Raw genomic sequence first — 20,887 nt, 5'->3', positions numbered from 1 at the left:
CATACTATAGAATCCTATTCTCTCTGTAATCTCTTTCTTGTGGAGAATCCATTTTCATAGTTTCAATGACCACTGCATGTTGATAAGTGCCCAAATTTGTGTGTGTGTGTATGATTTCATTATAAAGAGGTAGATATACATACCACCACTTAGACCATTAGAATTAGATGATGTATTAATTTCCTGGAGCTACTTTAAGAAATGACCACAACTTGGGTGGTTTGAAACAATAGAAATTTATATTCTCTTGCAGTTCTGGAGCCTGGAGGTCTGAGATCAAGAGGTCAGCATGATTGATTCCTTCTGGAGAGCTCTGAGGGAGAGTTTGTTCCATGGCATTTCTTGGCTTATACGTGTACCATCCTGCTCTCTGCCTCTGTCATCACATGCATTCTTCTCTGTGTGTTTCTGGGTCCAAATTTCCTCTTCTTACAAGGACACCAATCATTGGATTGGGGTTCACACGAGTCCAGTTTAACTTCATCTTAAATTGATTGCATCTGCAAAAACCCTGTTTCCAAATAAGGTCACATTCACAGGTAACAGGGCTTAGGACTTCAATCTGTCTTTTGAAAGGCGTAATTCAACCTATAGGCACTGCCATTTGAGTAGATTGTGGTATACCGAGTCAGGTGGAGGAGACTGAGGAAAGTATGTGTGATACGGAAATGGAGTTAGTAACTAGAGATCACTGTTTACAAACTCCAGCTCTTACAGTAAATGAGGCAGCAAGTTCAAGAGAAGATTTTTTTTTATTAATTTATTTTTTTAAATTAATTTATTTATTTACTGGCTGCATTGGGTCTTCACTGCTGTGTGCGGGCATTCTCTAGTTGCAGTGAGCTGGGGCTACACCTTGTTGTGGTGCACGGGCTTCTCATTGTGGTGGCTTCTCTTGTGGAACACGGGTTCTAGGCAGGCGGGCTTCAGTAGTTGTGGCACACGGGCTCAGTAGTTGTGGCTCACAGGCTCTAGAGCGCAGGCTCAGTAGTTGTGGCGCACTTTATTGCTTTATTGCTTTGCAGTATGTGGGATCTTCCCGGACCAGGGCTCGAACCCGTGCCCCCTGCATAAGCAGGCGGATTCTTAACCACTGTGCCATCAGGGAAGTCCCAAGAGAAGATCTTTCTAGGATAGGACAGAAGCATGGTCAAAGCCAGAATAGAAGAAAAGCATTGATGGTAAGAGACTGAATATTCTAGAGGGGGAAAAAAAGGAATAATGAGTAAAATTCAATGATGAAGGGGAAGATTTAGGTTTAGAAAAGAGGAATGATACTCATTCTTTTGAGAAAGGGTAGGTATAGACATGGAGACTTTTCACATAAAATAGGCATTGAGTGATGCCTCTTTTTAGGCAAAAAGTATAAGTGGGTTTTTATTGTTGTTGCTGTTGTTGTTTTTTGCGGTACGCGGGCCTCTCAGTGTTGTGACCTCTCCCGTTGCGGGGCACAGGCTCCGGACGCGCAGGCTCAGCGGGCATGGCTCACGGGCCCAGCCGCTCCGCGGCATGTGGGATCTTCCCGGACCGCGGCACGAACCCGTGTCCCCTGCATCGGCAGGCGGACTCTCAACAACTGCGCCACCAGGGAAGCCCCATAAGTGGGTATTTTGAGGTACATAGTCAGGAGAAAAGCTAAGAACGTTGACTGTGGTAAGTGAATTAGGTGATCTGTGAGAGATCCTTAAGCAGGATTGAGCCTGCCTAGCCAGTGCCGAAGGCATTTTGAACAGAACCACTTCTTTCAACTCCAAACTTTGTCCTTTGAACGCAGGGAGAATCCAGAGAGTAAGAAAATACAGCTTTGGTCTTTACTCTCATCGGGCACTGTAGATATGATTAATTAACTATTCTCTCAAATTAAAATGAGACACATTTTTGGTATTTTTTTAAGCAATGATTTTTTTTCTAAAGGAGAAGAGATGTAAAATAGTCTGTTACCTGTGTAGACCAGACCCACAGGTGAAGTTTTTGTTTTGTTTGTCAAGTGAAATGTATGCACATTCAGCAGTTAGGTTGCCTGTATTTTCTAAAACAAAGCCTGCCAGGCTTCAGGACGGATTCTGTGTTTCCTTTAATAAAATAGGATAGTATAGTCAGAATGTACAGAGTACCACTATAGTATTTTTTTTTTTGAAAAGCACTAAACATCCTACCTTGCAGATCCTAGATGAACTGTGACAGAAGCAGTCTGCTTAATAATATTAAAATTTTGGAGGCGCCCCAGAGTGCCCTCCTAGTAAAGTCACATAAAATGAAGTTGAACCATGTTGGTGAATGATTATAAGACATCATGGGGATTAGTTCTTTACACCCATAAGGACTATATGGGTACATTGTAGTCACATGACTCAGATATTGGGGTTTTTATTCTAAGCTTCCCCCACACAGAATCAGCCCGTTTTCCCAAGACTTCCTCCTTCAGGCCTCCACCTTCCACTGACACCTGCTCCTCAGGCACCAAGGGGAAAGGGTGAACTGGGATTGTTCCTCGTGTTCTTTTTTCACAGGAGAAGGAAAAGATTTTGCATGGGAAAAGGTTAAGTTAAAGGCTTTAAACAACGTTCAGACATTACTTTCCCTACGCCTGCACCTCCTGTGTTAACATGAGGATATACAATCTGGGGATATGCAGGAAATACGGAAAGAAGAACCCAGCTTTATGCACTAGATGTAATCCTGAAATGGTTTGCACATCAGGTTTGTCAAACAGATCACTTTTTAATTGTTTGGGGAATTAGGTGTTTAAATTTCACTTGCTTTTTTCCTTTGCCAGAGTACTGAAATATCCAATGATTTTACTTCCTTTTGTGATTTTAATACTTATATTGTTCTGTGTCAGCTTTGTTTATTACTGACACATGTATAGGCATGTTTAGTATTATTCTCAATAGCCAGACTTTCCACAGTCGATAGTGTTAGGGTCACGATTTTAGGATGAGACCTACCAACTCTTGTCACTGAGTTTATTTTATAATTGATTAGACAATTTCTTTATCATGGACACATCTTTTCAATATTGTAACCAATTCTCTAAATTGGTCACTTCCCAAAAATCAGTGTTCCTTACTCAGATCTTTATAATACTCATTGTATTTGTCTTGTTAGGGACTGCTCTAGCTTATCTTACTGTAAATACAGGTTTTGAGTGTTCGCTAGGCATTTTTGTCTCAATTTCCAGCACGGGGGAGCTGGGATTTTATGAGCACTGTATGATCTAAGTCAGGGCAGCTGACTCTTTAGTTACTTAGTCAGTCTGATATATTGGTTTTAAAGATGCGTTCTCGGGCTTCCCTGGTGGCGCAGTGGTTGAGAGTCCGTCTGCCGATGCAGCGGATGCGGGTTCGCGCCCCGGTCCGGGAAGATCCCACATGCCGCGGAGCGGCTGGGCCCGTGAGCCGTGGCCGCTGGGCCTGTGCGTCCGGAGCCTGTGCTCCGCAACGGGAGAGGCCACAACAGTGAGAGGCCCGCGTACCGCAAAATAAAATAAAGTAAAATAAAGATGCATTCTCTTATCAATTCTGACTTAATACTTTATTCAAGATCCGGCCCAAATGCTAAACCTTTTGTTGATTCTCCTCCTGCCCTTCTAAGAAGTCATGATCCCCTCCATACTCACATATCATAGTACCATTACAGAGCTTATCCTAGCCTGTTCAGTTATGTCAAGATCTTTAGGTATCTGTTTTCCAAACAACCTGAGAGCTTATTGAAAGCAGAGAATTTTTATTTATCAAGAATCTATTTTTGTAATAACTGTAAATGGAAAGTAACCTTTCAAAATTATATAAAATTTTTTTAAAGAAATTTGAAAAAAGAATCTATTATGTGCCAATTACTAAAGAACATAGATACGGTTTTTTTTGTTTGTTTTGCGGTACGCGGGCCTCTCACTGTTGTGGCCTCTCCCTTTGCGGAGCACAGGCTCCGGACGCGCAGGCTCAGCGGCCATGGCTCACGGGCCCAGCAGCTCCGCGGCACGTGGGATCTTCCCGGACCGGGGCACGAACCCGTGTCCCCTGCATCGGCAGGCGGACTCTCAACAACCACGGCGCCGCCAGGGAAGCTCCATAGATACGTTTATTCCCTCATTACACATGAGGAGATTGGGACGCCAGTTTACACAGCTAGTAGATGGAAGAATGAGAATACGAAGCTGGCTCTGCCGTTGTCCCACTGCCTGCACAGTGGTTGCCATAAACTCTGTGTAGACTAAGATGGAGAGGTAACCAGAGTCCAATGAGGAAATGTAACATATACATTTATCAACTCCAACTAACAGCGCTCACTTTTTCAGCTGTTCCTCTCTCTCTAAAGCCACCAGCTTCATATTAAAGGGGAGTCTTTCTCAGAGACAAGTGATTTTCCTTGTCCTCTTCTATTCATATGTTTATCCATTCTTTCATTTAATGCATATTTATGAGGTAACTATGTATCTGCTCTGGTTCTACTGCATAGCATGAAATAGTTAAAAATCCCTGTCGGGCTTCCCTGGTGGCGTAGTGGTTGAGAGTCCTCCTGCCGATGCAGGGGACGCGGGTTCATGCCCCGGTCCGGAAAGATCCCACATGCCGCGGACCGGCTGGGCCTGTGAGCCATGGCCGCTGAGCCTGCGCGTCCGGAGCCTGTGCTCCTCAACGGGAGAGGCCACAACAATGACAGGCCCACATACCGCAAAAAAAAAAAAAAAAAAAAAAAATCCCTGTCATCTGGAGTTTATATTTTCGCCAAGGAGATAGGCAATAAAAAATTAAATAAAATACATAGATAATTTATATCGTATATCACAAGGTAGTAAGTGCTAAGGGACACTGAAAATAGAGCAGGATAAGGAAGTGGGATGGATTGTTAGGGGACAGTATTAAATAGGGAGGTCAGGGTCAGGCTCCCAGAGAAATTGAAATTTTAACAACAGCCTGAAGGCAGGGTGTTCCAGGCAGCAGAAACATCTAGAGCAAATGCCCTAAGATGGGAGTGTGTCTGGCATGTTCTAGAAATATCAAGGCAGTAAGTGTGTCTAGAGTGGATTGAAGGAAGGAAGTATGAGCAGATGAGGGTAGAGAATGATCCTGTATTGTAGACAGACTACCCCTGCTTTCGCAGAGCGTGTGCAAGGAAACCAGTGCCTCCAAACTGATCATTTGGATTTGGTCTTATGGCTTGGTGGACCTAGACCACATTTGTCTTCATAGAGCAGCCCTCCAAAAAGCAATGACATCATCTGGATTTAGAGCATTGCTTCAGCCAGGTTCAGCCACAGTCACTCATATGAACTCATGGATCATTATTTCTGTACTGTTTCTGGTCAGTCCATTTCTTTACATTTATGTTGGATACAGTTGATAGCAGCTGGTTATGCAATGCATGGTATGTACTCAGGAGATTCTTGTTGAATGAGTGGATATATGAGTGAGTGAATGAATAAATGAATGAATGAATGGATGGATGGATGGATGGATAGATAGGACCAGATTCGATTTTATAACACAGATGGATACTTCCACCTGTAAATAACCTTGTATTCTGGATGTAGACATAAGCTATACGCTTACGTATCATGTTGAATCGAATATCTGGAATATGGTTGAATGTTGATCAAATATTGATTATTTTTAAATGTTCCACCAAAGTAAGAGAAATTAAGGGGAATGTTTAGTTCTGTACCTTTAGAGCCATTCTCTGGCTCTTACTAAAAATACTTTAGCTTAAGCAGAGTCACCAGTTAAGAAGTGCTTAAGCCTAATCTTAGCGGAAAAAACATTGTTTCCTTTTTAGCTGATATATTTATATCTACGGTATCCACAGTGATTTCATTGTCTTGGTAAAATCTTCAACTTCAAATGTCAACTACATAGTTACTCCTTTTGTTGGACTTAACCTTGTTTATAATGGTGATTTGTTTCCTTAGCTCTTTTGTAACTCAGACCTGCTGTGGCATTTACTGTTGGCATAGGAGATGTAAATCAGAGTCCCTGAATTTTCTTTAACCTTTTGTCCACAGTTCGGAACGACTTCTGTACTATTGTAAATGCAGTAGATTGATCCTAGCATGTGGCTATGAAACTTTTGTAAATATGTTTTTTAAACTTTCCTATAATCATATATAAATACGAAGTAACAGTTTTAGAAAACATGAGCTGATATGTATTTTAAATTTCATAGGAAAAGCCAGTTGGGGACCTTTTATCTACCCTTGATCATCTTTCACTTGGTAAACAAATTCTTTAAATATGAGGGAAACAAATACGTTTATAGATCTATGCAATGTCAAAGCATCAATAAAGAATAATTACCCACTCTAGTAGGAAATTAAATAACACTTATTTTAATTGCCCTATCAATTTAAATCCATTTTCCATTTATTGTTAACAACTAATTTAACAAAAAAATCATTTCATTTCAGTATCATTCCAGAGGTGTTACGTTATAATTTACCATGCCATTATTTTTCCATTAACTAATCACTTATGCTATCTTAAGAGCAGCACATAGCCCTACTCAATATTTATTCAATACAAGGATAGTGAAATGGAGTATTTTTAAAGTGTTTTTCATTGTTGTATAAAGTGCCAAAAATTTTTATGATTGTCTTATCATAATAGAAGTGTGTGGTTTTTTAAAACTAGGCAACTAGGGGTGTGTGTGTGAGAGGGGGTTTAATTTCTTAAGCAAGTTACAGAAATGTTCTGTCTTTAGTTACAAATGTCTTTGACTTATATCTATCTTTCTGAGTAATTTGCATGTTAATTATTATCATTTCAAAATGCAATGAAAATATATGCTATAAGTATTGTAACGAATGTGTATTCAATTATATTCTGAGAAAGATTTTTTTGTTCTTATACTTTGAAAGAGTCTATCAATCATTCTTTTAAAATGGCCTCATAATGATTTTTTAATGACTCTATTCTTGTTATCATTCCATAGTTTAATATAAATAAAAGTTTATGACAATATGTATAGACCCTGAGGATGTTATGCTAAGTGAAATAAGTCAGACCGAGAAAGGCAAATACTGTATAATTTCACTTATATGTGGAAATCTAAAAAACAAAGCAAAAGAACAAACATAAAATGGAAACAGAGTGATAAATACAGAGAGAACAAGTAAGTGGTTGCCAGAGGAGAGACTGGTGGAGAGGAGAGAAGATATAGGTGAGGAAGATTAAGAAGTACAAACTTCCAGTTACAAAATAAATGAGTCAATGGTTGTGAAATGTGCGATGTGGGGAGTATAGTCAATAACCATGTAATATTTTTGTACGGTGACATATTGTAACTAGACTTATCATGGTGATTATTTCGAAATGTGTAGAAATATCTAATCACTATGTTGTGTAATAGGAGCTAGCATAGTATTATAGGGCAATTATACTTCAAAAACAAGCTCAGTCACAGAAAAAGAGATCAAATCTATGATTACCAGGAGGTGGGGGAAGAGGAGAGGGGGAGTTAGATGAAGGCAGTCAAAAGGTACAAACTTCCACTTAGAAGGTAAATAATATGAGGGATATAATATACAACATGAGAAATGTAATTAACACTGTTATACATGAAAGTTAAGAGAGTAAATCCTAAGAGTTCTCATCACAAGGAAAAATTTTTTCTATTTCTTTAATTTTTTATCTATATGACATGATGGATGTTCACTAAACTTACTGTGATAATCATTTCATGATGTATATAAGTCAAATCATCATGCTGTACACCTTAAACTTATACAGTACTGCGTGTCAATTATATCTCAATAAAACTGAAAGAAAAAAAATTATAAGCCATAGCATAGTAAAATTCTTCTCTCAAGATGGAAAATTTCCAAAAGACAACATTTTTTTTTTAAAAAGGAAATTTTCCATGTTTAAAATGATTTCATATTTTGTGGTTTGTTACAAACATGATACAGTCAAAGTATATAATCTATTTGTTTGTTCTTTAGACTGTGTGCAGGGTTGATTCGTTTGTGTTCATTCTTTATTAACTGTAAGTTAATAACAGGAAGTGCCAGGAAGTGTGAAAATATGACAAGGTACCCAGAGAAGGAAACATGAAGGGCAAGCATTGAGCTTCTTTTCCTTATCTTCTCTCTGAAATTATTACACCGATATCCAATGTATCTTCCTCATGGCTCTTATCTCAGAATTTGTGGAATGTTCGAATTGCTGTACTTTTCATTCTAAAACGTCAGAAATATCTAGGTCTCTACCCAAATGACTGGCAGGACTTCTGTTCTCTATGCTAGAGTAACAACAGCAGCAATGAAGTTAAGCTCATAGACTAAACGTGGGCGGGATTGCACTTGTGTTTTGCCTCATTAGCATTAATCAACAAGCTTTCAAATGTTTAAAGGACACAGTTGATTGAAGTAGAATTTATTGTTATTTATTACTGTTGTAATAAATTGAGGATTAATTTTTTTTCGACTGTTGAAATGTGACTAATAGCACTTTCTTAAACAAATACAAGGCTTTTCTTTTTCTGTTTCTTTTCCATAGGTTTAGGCTTCAGCATTGCAGGAGGTGTGGGGAACCAACACATTCCCGGAGACAACAGCATTTATGTAACTAAAATTATAGATGGAGGAGCTGCACAGAAAGATGGAAGGTTGCAAGTAGGAGACAGACTACTAATGGTGAGTGTGACTCAAGCAGAACTATGTGTATATTTATAAAGCTCTTGTTTCCCAGTGTATGACTGTCTTAGTCATTTCAGGCTGCCACAACAAAATACCATAGGTTAGGTGGCTAAAACAACAGAAATTTTATTTTCTCACAATTCTGGAAGCAGGGAAATTTAAGAGCAAAGTTCTGACCCGTTCAGTTTCTAGTGAGGTCTCTCTTCTTGGCTTGCAGACAACTATCTTGCTGCTGCATCCTCACATGGCCTTTCCTCTGGGCTTGTGCTGAGGGAAAGCTCTCTCTCTCTCTTTCTATTTTTATAAAGCCATTAGTCCTATCAGATTAGGGCTCCACCCTTAAGTCATTTAATTAATAACCTTAATTGCCTCCTAAAGACCCTACCTCCAAATACAGTCATATTGGGAGTTAGAACTTCAACATAAGAATTTGGGGGGAGGAAGCAGTGACCTTGGGTGGAAACAGAAAAGGGAGAGCAGATTTTGTGGTAAAAGATATCAAAAGTACAGGTATAATTGGAGCTGATTTGTTGATATTTTAAAAACAGAAAGCTAAATTTTCACCAGTTTTCATAGGCACAGAGATTATGTGTTGTTCTTCCGGTATCATCCATCTCCTATCAGCCAGAGAGACTGCTAAATCCAGACTGGTAGAGAGATGGGCTTTGCATAGCGAAGTGAACAACACTATCTGGTTTATTGATCTGTACATTTCTATGCCTGTGTTCTTCGGTTCAACCAGTGTAGACACAGTTCCTGACTTCCAAGAATTCATAATCTGAGTTCTGTCACGTGTGCAAATGGATCCCTTCCCCTTCTCCTTTCAGACAGGATTTCTACTATTTTATTTGCCAGTTGCTCACATGCTTCAGGAGTCTTGGGCAACGATTGACACCAACATGCAGCCACCCTTTCTGAGCCATGGAGTTATACGATAAACGAAAGCAAAATGTAGGCAATTATAAGCAGTAAAAAATTGGTGATTGCACCTAAAAACTGTTTCATCTCCATTTACTGTTTTATATTAAATCTACAGGATAATAATCCAATACTGAAAATTAATAGAAGATAGTTGTCAAGTAAGAGAAGTATGTCTAGTCATGTCTCCCTTTGTAAAACAGGATCTTGAATCTTTGTCACAAGGAGCCATTATCTCCAGTACTTTCACGAGAAGTGTTTGGGAAGGATCAACCTATACAATTTCAACAGAATAGTAATTTCTAGGACATGTGCAAGTTTTGGGGGTTGAACCTCAAAGTTCATTGTGCCCATGTCCCTGGACTCTAGACAGGTTGTTTGTAGTTGCACTGGGCTAATTTCATAGTTGTCAATGATTTTTGTATTGAATTATCTGGATGAGAGCTTTATAATAATCTTGATAACTAACATTTATTTGGCATTTACTATGTTCCATGTATTTTTTTAAAGGTTTTTCTGTAATGTGGTATGTATTTCTCACAACAGCCTCTTTTATATAAGCGAAGGGAAACTGAGGTATAGAGAGAGGTTTACTAACTTGGCCATGGTCATACAGTTAACAATGGACAGAATTGGATTTCAAATGCTTATAACCACCAAACATGGTCTTTGCATTTGTTTCCTAAAATGTCAGTCAGTTCTTTCCTTCCTTCCTTTAGTTATCATTCAGTCATCATTTAGTTATCATTCAGTTATCATTCATTAATTCCTTTATTTAACAAGTAATATATTGAGCAGCTACCATGTCCCAGGCAATAGGCACTTCTCAGGAAGGAACTCTGTCAGCAGAAAAAGTATGGTCAAACTGAATGGTCAAAAAATGTGGCATTAATGACTTCAGTCAAAGTGGCAACTAAGAGTTTTTGGCTTCTTTACTACTTGAAGTCACTACAATTTTATTTTGATTTTTTTAAACCATTTTATTGAGGTATGATTGACATGTAAAAAGCTGTACATATTTAATATATACAACTCCATGACTTTGGGGATAAGTACATACCCATGAAACCATCACCACCATCAAGGCTATAAAGTTATCCATCACTTCCCAAAGCTTCCTCTCACTATCATTATTATCATTATTATTTTGTGTGTGTATGGTGTAAGAACACTTAACATAAGATCTACCTTCTTAGCAAATTTTAAGTGTACAGTACAGTGTTGTTAACTGTAGGCACTAGGCTGTATAATAGAACTACCATTTTCATTCTCAGGACATTCTGAATTTTGTTTGCTTGGTTTTTTTGCCTTTGACGTGAAAGTTGGTTCTTTTTTTTTTTTTTAACTCAAAGCTCCTTTGTGTGTTTTTTAAATTTTATTTATTTATTTTTGGCTGCATTGGGTCTTCGTTGCTGTGCACAGGCTTTCTCTAGTTGTGGCGAGTGGGGGGCTACTCTTCATTGCACTGAACTGGCTTCTCTTTTTGTGGAGCACAGGCTCTAGGTGCACGGGCTTCAGTAGTTGTGGCACACGGGCTCAGTAGTTGTGGCTCGCGAGCTCTAGAGAGCTGGCTCAGTAGTTGTGGCGCACGGGCTTAGTTGCTCTGTGGCATGTGGGATCTTCCCAGACCAGGGCTCGAACCCATGTCCCCTGCATTGGCAGGCAGACACTTGATCACTGTGCCACCAGGGAAGTCCTAAAAGTTGGTTCTTATGATGTTGTGTCTTCTGAAACAGAAAAGTGTTATTGGGATATGAGACAACTTCTCTCTAATAACTTCTCTCAAGAAGACAAACTTTATTGTTTGTGGACTTAGGAATAAAATAAACTGTGATACCCATTTTCTACAGAGTGCTGAATTGAAAAATGAAGAGGACAGTTTCATTCTAAAGTAGTGCGTCATAGCGACTTATTTGACCTTTGGCTCATTGTTCTGTAAGAGTTTGGATGTAGACAACTCTTCTGGACTGCTTCTGTTATTTCTTCAACTGCTGCTATTATCATATCATGCTAGATGTCATGTGCTGATTTCTTGAAGTTCTGTTTAAATTTTTAGCGTTATATTCAAATTCGTAAAAAAAAAAAAAACCCTCAAAGTCTAAATAATTCTGTCAAAGGATTTTCCAGGCACCGTGCTATTTTTCCATTATCATTTTCTTGATATTCATTGTAGACAAAATGAGTTCAAAAATAGCTGTGACATAATCCTTAACTGTTTTGAGTTTTAAAGCATAGTTTTAAAAAAAATGAAGCTTCAACAATCATAGGTCTCTCTCCTCTTTACGTAAGGAAAACATAATTAGTACTTTCAAGGCAACTGCCAAGCTGAATCTGGAAATGAAAGAAAATGATTCATTTTATAAAATTATGAAAGAAAAATGAGCCTGAGGGAGAGCATAAATTAAAAATTCCAGAAGCCACCCCAAAAGATCAATTATCTTGTTTCAACCAAAAATATTTGTTAATGCTCTCCTTCTGCCATTCCTTTCCACCTCCTCTTCCCTTTACTACCCTACATTCATGTCTTCATCTTTCTTCTCTTCCACTCTCGCCCCCAAAGGAAGTATGAATAATTTAGATTCTGTGATTTACCAGCTGTACCACACTCTATTTTTCTATAAATAGGTTTTCTCTAAAACAACTTGTACCACTCCCTTCGCTCACTTCTTAGGAAAAATTCCTCCATATGTTATTCATTCATACTTCTGTAAGTAAGCTGATCGAGAATAAAATTCCGTTAATTTCTTTAGACTTTTGTGTATAGATCACCATAATTCGGGAAGTCTCCCAGCATCTACCCTGCAGTGAGAGCACAATCCTTTCTTTTTTTTTTTTTTTTTTTTTTGGGCGGGGGTGGGAGTGGGGGGGCATCTTTAGTAATAAACCTTTCAGTTTCTCGACTGAAATAACTTTAATGTTGGACACCATCTGAATCATACCATATATACTGGGTACTTTTTTTCCCCCTAAATACTTCTTATATGTCAGAATTGAAAAGTATCTATCTTAGATATTATCTTATTCCAACTCTCATTTAGTACATCAGAATCCCACAGAAAAGCAACCATGTGAAACAGTCCCTCACCTCTGCTAGAACTCTCTGAGGATGGAGAACAGAATGCCTCGTCGAAGCTATCCATTAGATACTAACCATCAGTAAAAATGTTTTCCTTAAAATTATATCAAAATATACTTCCCTATACAGCTCTCCCTTTAGTAAAGGTCTCTCCCTTTAGTAAAGCTCTCTCCCTTGGAAACACAATGATGAATATGAATTCCTCTTCCACATTTGTTTAAAAAGCTATGTCTTGCCAATTCTCCAGTTCTCAGTCTCTTAAGATGTTTTACACTTTTCCTCTCACGCACTAAATTTCATCGTACATCCATTTATCCTCTGAAAATAGATTACCCTTTTAACAAAACTTCTTTTGATTCTTTAGAATGTTATTCCCCAACTTAAAAGAAAAAAAAAAAACAGGCAATATTATTGCATCTGACCTTTACATTTATTCTACTGTAAGAAAAATTATCCTGCCTAAAACCTTTGCGATAAGCCTCTTAGTGTTTCAAATAAGATGACTTTAATGTCAGACCTCTCTGATGTTACATGGGTCACCCAGATGCATGGTATATGTTCTCTTTATCAAAATAACAATTTTTAAAATTTCCCCTGCTACTGGCACTTATTATCATTCACTAGAATTTTTGTTTGTTTTGTTTTGTTTTTTATTTTTTCAAATGACAGTGACATCTGATTTTTTTTTTAACATCTTTATTGGGGTATAATTGCTTTACAATGGTGTGTTAGTTTCTGCTTTATAACAAAGTGAATCAGTTATACATATACATGTGTTCCCATATCTCTTCCCTCTTGCATCTCCCTCCCTCCCACCCCTCCAGGCGGTCACAGTTTCAAATGACAGTGACATCTGATTTTAATGGATTGTACCAGTAGCTTAGTGTTTCAATCTCAGACTGAATAGATTCCCTCTTGGCCTTGAAATCATGGAACAGGTGGTCAGAGGTTAACAGTATTGATCATTTTCTAATTCTTTCATATATTTTTACACACTCATTTTTATTAAGCCCTACCATGGTGATACATCGAGCCACATATATTACAGAAATGTCATCATCTTCATCTTTCTTCTACACGATACCAGAAACTTTGAATCTAGGGTCATCTCATTGTCTTCTCTAAAGGGACAACATGAACTGTTAATTGGCAAAGCCCCTGTCGCACTGTGATTTAAAGTTTATAATCTTAGTCTCTTTTTTCCATAACCTTTGCTTGACGTTTGAAGAAAAAATTGTCAGAGACCTTTTACATCTTTTGCAGAAAATAAGTCTGTATGTTTTCTTTGCTTAAAGGGAAGCTGAAGACAAGAGGAAAGGTAAATGAGGCATTGAAATAATATGGAAAGACAATGGACTCAGAGATAGGATATCTGGATTCAAGTCCCAGGCAGCCAGCAGTAACTCTACCAAACTGACCTTGGGCAAGTCATGTTCATCTTTGGTCTTTTGTTAGGTCCTCAATACCATGACAGCATTGCCTTAGATCAGTGTTTCCCAAGTGTGTTTTAAAATATTAGTCTCATGTCTGTGTCACATGAAAAGAATCTACAGTCAAATTGAAATTCTACAACCTGTATCTCACCTCTTTTGTAGATTCTCAACAAACTTTAGCATATATAAGGGTCTATGAAGTCCTCCAGTCAAGGAACTAATTTAACTTTGGTACCCTAACTTTCAAATATATTTTACTGTGGAACCTTTTTTCTTAATTAATGCTTATGAAATACCTAGAACTAGTGTTCACTGGGGTCACTCTGGGATGTGCTATGTGTGAGCATCTCCTATTTTTATTCCAAAATGTGCATCCTATGGTAAGGACATTAAATAGATTTAGGGAAGATGAGTAGAAACAAGATAATTTTCTGAATGAGTATTAGTTGTGAGGACCCACTATCACCTTGTTTCATCCAAATATCAATAAGAAAATCACCTTGAGACGCAAGCGGGAAGAGATATGGGAACATATATATATATATATATATATATATAACTGATTCATTTTGTTGTGAAGCTGAAACTAACATACCATTGTAAAGCAATTATACTCCAATAAAGATGTTAAAAAAAAAAAAAAAAAAGAAAATCACCTTGAAGCCCATGCAAATATGTAGGAGTTATCTGAATAATGAGGATTTTAAAACACTTTCATTGTTTAGGCCAACCTTAAATAAGAACCAAAAGCTGTAACTGTCCCTGCACATGGCTCTTTCCTACCACCAACACACTGCTTCCTCCTTAAGAAGATTTTTCACCCACAGCACCTCCTCACTCCAACACTTGAGAGATGGATAGGGCAGTCATTACGGCTATTCTTATTTTCCGGAAGAGAAAGTTAGAACTCAAAGATGCAAACACTTTTCTAATATTACATAACTAATAAATTGTGAGATTGGATTCAGACCTAGATATCAATTTTCTAAAGCCACATTCCTTTCAGCTGTTTACTCAACCCCCCTGGTTCTCGATCTTGGTTACACATTTGAATCTCATGGTAAGTTCTTGAACGCTATGGATGCCCAGGCCTAAATCAACCCTAAATAATCAAATCAGAATCTCTGGAGTAGGAGCCATGCCTCGTTTTCACTTTTTTTTTTTTTTTAAGTTTTCCAAACAATTCTAATGTGCATCCAGGTTAAGAAGCATAATTCTACCTTGACCTAATCACATCCTACCCCACTCTGCTGCCGCCCCACTGCTTCTCCTGAGGGTGACTTCTGAGGTAATGCTCATTCCATCAAGCTGGTATAGCATCATTTAGCAATTTCCAGTCATGGGCTAAAAGGCATTAGAAATAGTTCACCCTTCAGACTCTGTCTCCAGTAGTTAGATTACCTTCTGAAACACCAGGGGAAAAAAATTTTGGATAATTATCTCTTGAACTCCCTTTTAATTTGTCTCAAATACAATAAAATTACAATATAATGCAAATGCAATGATATATTTTATTTAAGGGTTTAAGGGCTTTATTTATAAAGGGATTTTATATAAAGGGTTAAAGCCTTCCATTATATTGTTTATTTCTTTTGCTTGTATTCAGTTTAATACCCCCGTTTATAGAACTTACTCTATAATCATCATATATCGGTACCTAGTATAAAGCGGTGGTTTTAAAATTCTTTAACAGCACGCCCCATCAGGAAAACACAAAAAGTTGTCTTTAATATATGTATATTTCTCTACTTTAGATTGCATTCATATATTGTTATGGTAATAGATACATTTTGTTTTAAACCATACACAAGAGATAGAAAGATGAAGATCGATGTGATAAATATTAATAGAAGTTCAAATATTTCTTCTTGTACCCAGCTGATTTCCCTGGGGTTCCTATCATACGGTCCATTTGGTGACCACTGCTATAGAGGAAGCAGGAGTCAATCAAGACATCAGTGGCACTTGCTCTCTCTCTCTCTCTCTCTCTCTCTATGCAATGAAAGGTGAAGAAATGCATTAATGGGACTTCCCTGATGGCGCAGTGGTTAAGAATCCACCTGCCAATGCAGGGGACATGGGTTCCATCCCTGGTCCTTGAAGGTCCCACATGCTGTGGAGCAACTAAGCCCATGCACCACAACTACTGAGCCTGCCCTCTAGAGCCTGTGAGCCACAACTACTGAGCCCGTGTGCCACAACTACTGAAGTCCACTTACCTAGAGCCCATGCTCTGCAACCAAGAGAAGGCACCGCAGTGAGAAGCCCGTGCACCACAAGGAAGAGTAGCCCCTGCTCGCCGCAACTAGAGAAAGCCCATGCGCAGCAACGAAGACCCAACGCAGCCAAAGATAAATTAATTAATTAATTAATTTTTAAAAATAAATGCTACATAAGTAGTTTTAAAAAAAAGAAATGCATTAATGATTAATGGAGGAGGAAGAAATTTGCACTGTTGGAGCTCTGATTATGTCCCTTATAAGCTGGTGTGAGCCGGTGTTCACATTTTGTACCAGCCTTTCATTCTTCTATCCCATGCCTGACACAGAGTGAGTGTCCAGTAAATGTGTATTGTTGGTTGAATGACCTTCATTCCTTATCCTTTCCTCTCCGACTCAACACAACTGTAGAATAGAAGCTCAACACAAATGCCTCATTCTTCGTATAACATAGGGAATTTTGGTTGCTTTTCCTTTGATATGCCACATTGTTTTTTTAACTTATTTAGCGGATTGTTTCAACATTTATTAAGTGCCTACTGTTTACGCTGTGTCAGCTGGGGGAATACAAAGATGAAAATGATCTAATCATTGTCCTTGAGAAGGTCAGTCTTTGAGATGGAAAGAGGCACTGCAGGAGTAAGTGTTGTACAAGATCAGTTTCACAGGAAGAACCCTGAACAGGAAGAAACTATTTCCAGCATTAGGATCAGCAAAAGCACTATGTCTGATTATGATGTTTGATCATTATTCGTACGCTGCTTTATGTTATACAGTGTCTTTTCAGGTTCATGGTATCATTTCTTTCTCATAAACACAAGTAAATCAACAAATAAATCAATATTATCCCCATTTTACATATAAGAAAATTAAAACTCGGTAAATATGTTAACTGGCCAAAATTCATAAAACTAGAAATTGATAGCAGATCTGAGTCTACTTTCAAAATTACTCTCATTATATACCAGGTGGCGTTCATTTCTAAAAAACACCTAGGTTTAAAATATGGCTATTATTTCTCATAAATTTAAGTAAAGTCACTGGGCATGAGAAATCAACTTCCTTCTTTCCTATTCCAATTTTCCATTACTCATGAGGTCTTGCTATGTGTGTCTCATAAAGAGGTCACCGCACTTAGTTTCTGTTCTCCCTTACTTAAGGTTTTTGTTCTTATTCATTTGAAAAATAGAGTTAATTTTGTTCTAACCATAACTAATTTTGTTCTAACCATAATTAACCATAGTTAATTTTGTTCTAACCATCTCATTGCTGAAAAGATGAAAAATAAGAAAATATTTATTATCCAGAGATAACCATTATTAACGTTTCTCATGTATTCATAGTTATTTTTAAAACAAATTTTATTATAGCAGTTCATTGCAATGGACTGCAGAGATTTCAGTCTTTGATTTATGCATATTTATTTTCATACCACTGACATTACTACATTAGATTGGCCCCCTTTTTAAGTTATTTTACAATATGGTGATCATCTACTTTGTCTTCCCTTTTAAAGTTAACTTTGGAGTTTGTGATGTTTTTTTCCAGTGTTTCTAGAGTCTCACATTTCTTTGTACTATGTCTTAGTACAATTTTTATGTCCATAATACCTCCCAGTTTGTCTCACTACATTGCTATTCCTGAATGAATATGGAAAGGTCAGTATGTTGCCATCTGTACTTTGCTCATTTCTCCTTATCACACCCTCTCATGCCCACACACCTCCCACCTTTGTACCATCACATATGTATTTGCTAACACTTATTTGAATTCCCACAACACTTGCCATGTTCCTTTCTTGCAAGTCTCCTGGCACCTCTTTCTTCAACTGGTTTGCCCTCTCCTGTCGGCATCATGCTCCAATTCAGTGCTCCCTCTTCCATTCGAGAGAATGAGTCATCTCACCTCCAACCTCTCTCTCTTGGCCTCAGTCCTCTGTCCTATTGAAATACACGGCCAGGCTGCACACATGTCCCCGCTCTGTGTAGCGCACCCCACAGAAACACTTCATTCAAATGCACATGATTTTTTTTTTCTGAAACCAGGCCAGTTGCTCAGTGTTCACCATTATAGGCAGATACTTGATGCAAAAGAAAAAAGGAAAAAGACAATGGAAAACAATGACAGGAGCAACCAGCCAATCAGTATAATGTCCCTTCTCTCTGTGTACAATCAGCTCCAGCTGTAGGCCCTTTATCTTGAGAGTTCAGAGGATAATGCACACATATAATTACCCCAAATAAACCCACTTTCGTGAAAAACATTTTGAAGACTTCAGCACAAAAGAGTACTTTTGGGTCCAGATCCTATACTATTCTGAATTTTTAAAAAGACCACACAGAAGCCTCATCAACAGTTCTCTAATTAAACTCATCAGTTCACAGATGTTTACAGGAAAATGCTCAGCGAAAATTTTCACCAAGAATTCCTGTTTCCTGAGAAGAGAGATGGATGATGACAATAGTAATAGTAACAAGAGCTCACATTAATAAGTAGTAAGCCTGCCACTTTACATAGGTCAATAAATTTAAATCAGTAACCCTTTTGAGGCAGTGATTATTCTCATACCTATTTTACAGAAGCCAAAACTGAGGCTAAGTAGGTTAAATAAGTTTCCCAAAGTCACACAGCTAGGTAGTGCCAGGAACAGGATGAGTCCTGGTTTGCATGACTCAAAAGCATGTGCTCTTAATCACTACATATTGTTGCCACCACCTCTTCCATGACGAAAATCAGTGTAAATTTTCCAACATTTCATAGTCACCAAACAAAAACTGACTGAACTATCACTATTTTAAATTACCAATATTTTCCCCAATATCCTCTCTTTCCTCACTCCTCACCTCCAACTTTTCCTCAACTTCTGTTTTCTGCTCTAAAGATTTTCCTGGTGGTCTGAGAGTCTGTTAAGGCAGTCATTCTCAGAAAACACACTTAAAGATAACATCTTCTAGACTGTTTCAAGGCCCAAGTTAAAAATGGAAAAAGTGGGCTTCCCTGGTGGCGCAGTGGTTGAGAGTCCGCCTGCCGATGCAGGGAACGCGGGTTCATGCCCCGGTCTGGGAGGATCCCACATGCCGCGGAGCGGTTGGGCCCGTGAGCCATGGCCGCTGGGCCTGCGCATCCGGAGCCTGTGCTCCGCAACGGGAGAGGCCGCAGCAGTGAGAGGCCCGCGTACCGCAAAAAAAAAAAAAAAAGTGATTAATCAAATATACAAGAAGGTTTTGAAGAAACATATATATATCAAACTACTTTCCATTTTACTTATTTATTTTTTGACTTTGTCAGTGTATTTGGCTGATGCAATATATTGTCACCACTGGATTAAGCGAGAAGGGTAATGATTACTCAGGCTTTTATAACACTTAGGAATTCACATTACTTCTATATGTAAACTTGGAAAGAGACTCTTCTCCTAAAGGAAGAAAGAATAGGTGATGTGAGCCCTAGGTTTCAATGAACCAACACTCAAGGGCCGTCTCATTTTCATCTTTTCAGGAGGACGGTGATCCAACTGATGGCTTTGCCACTTGGGGTCTGTGTGACCTATTTGTTGCAAGTTAACCGCTTCAAATGTCAGTTTTTCTCACCGGTAAAATGGGCCTAATTATTCATGTCTACCTCGTGGAGCTATAACCAGGACCAATTATATGACATGGCAAAATATATACATAGTACTTCCAAGATATGTGACATATAGGTGTTAAATAAATGTTAGCTCTTATTATTATTACTGTCATTTTTGTTATTTCTCTGTCTGTAACTAAAGGCTGCCATCATCAACTGTGTTCCCCATGCCTGTAGTCCCTCTACATTCCCACTCTTTATGGGTCTATCTTTCTATCCATTCATTCCATAAACACCTATGTTCTATTAGAATATGAGTCTCATGGGAGCAGGGGCTGTGTCCATCTGGAGGAAGCACTATAGATGAGTGGTTAAGAGCATGGTCCCTGGAGCCAAACTGCTTGGCTTTGAATTCTGCCTCTACTACAATTTGATCAATGACTTTGGGCAAGTTTCTTAACCTCTTGGAGGCATGCTATTCTCATCTGTAAAATGAAAGTGATTATGATAGCCAGCACATAGGTTATTGTGGGGCTTTATCATGTTAATATACGTAAAATAATTTAGAGTAGTGCCTAACATGTAATAAGGCTATATGTGTCTGCTATGATTATGATTATCATTCTTATTTTTTATCACTATATCTCTAGCATGTAGAACAGTGACTGACACATAATAGGTATGCAGTAAATATTTGATCAATGAATAAACAAGTGCTAGACACTGGAAACACAAAAGATTTACAAGAATGTCACTTGTCTCGAAGAGAACTGTAGGAACCGGTAGAGAGGCTTATAGCTTACTGGAGAGCTCATGGTCAGCAGTCAGGTTCAGTTCCCTCCTGTTCCAGGGTCCCTAACCTGGGCTACACCACCAAGGATTAACTGACACATGGAATTTATATAGCAACGTGAAGCAAAAATAAAAAGCAATGCTACGAGGTATTAAATGACTAAAGTGCTGATTAGATAGTACAGAGAATACGTAGGAATCTAATCTATTTTATTTATTTACATTTATATTACATTTATTTGAATTCCAC

General features: G+C 38.2%; 1 protein-coding gene across 5 annotated transcripts in view; it reads left to right on the top strand.

Moving 5' to 3' along the window:
- The window catches only part of DLG2 (discs large MAGUK scaffold protein 2), a 1,040,068-nt gene that overhangs the window by 484,486 nt on the left and 534,695 nt on the right, over nt 1-20,887 (top strand). For all 5 annotated transcript variants that reach the window (XM_007456974.1, XM_007456973.1, XM_007456975.1 and 2 more), the window contains one exon: nt 8,493-8,629. In XM_007456974.1, the coding sequence (XP_007457036.1) occupies nt 8,493-8,629 (137 nt within the window). The remainder of the gene's footprint in view (nt 1-8,492; nt 8,630-20,887) is intronic.

This window comes from Lipotes vexillifer, unplaced genomic scaffold (genome assembly GCF_000442215.2).
Source record: "Lipotes vexillifer unplaced genomic scaffold, Lipotes_vexillifer_v1.1 scaffold1457, whole genome shotgun sequence".
NCBI classification, from domain to species: Eukaryota; Metazoa; Chordata; class Mammalia; order Artiodactyla; family Lipotidae; genus Lipotes; species Lipotes vexillifer.
Note: the sequence above shows the minus strand (reverse complement) of the source record. Positions and strands in the feature narration are given on the sequence as shown.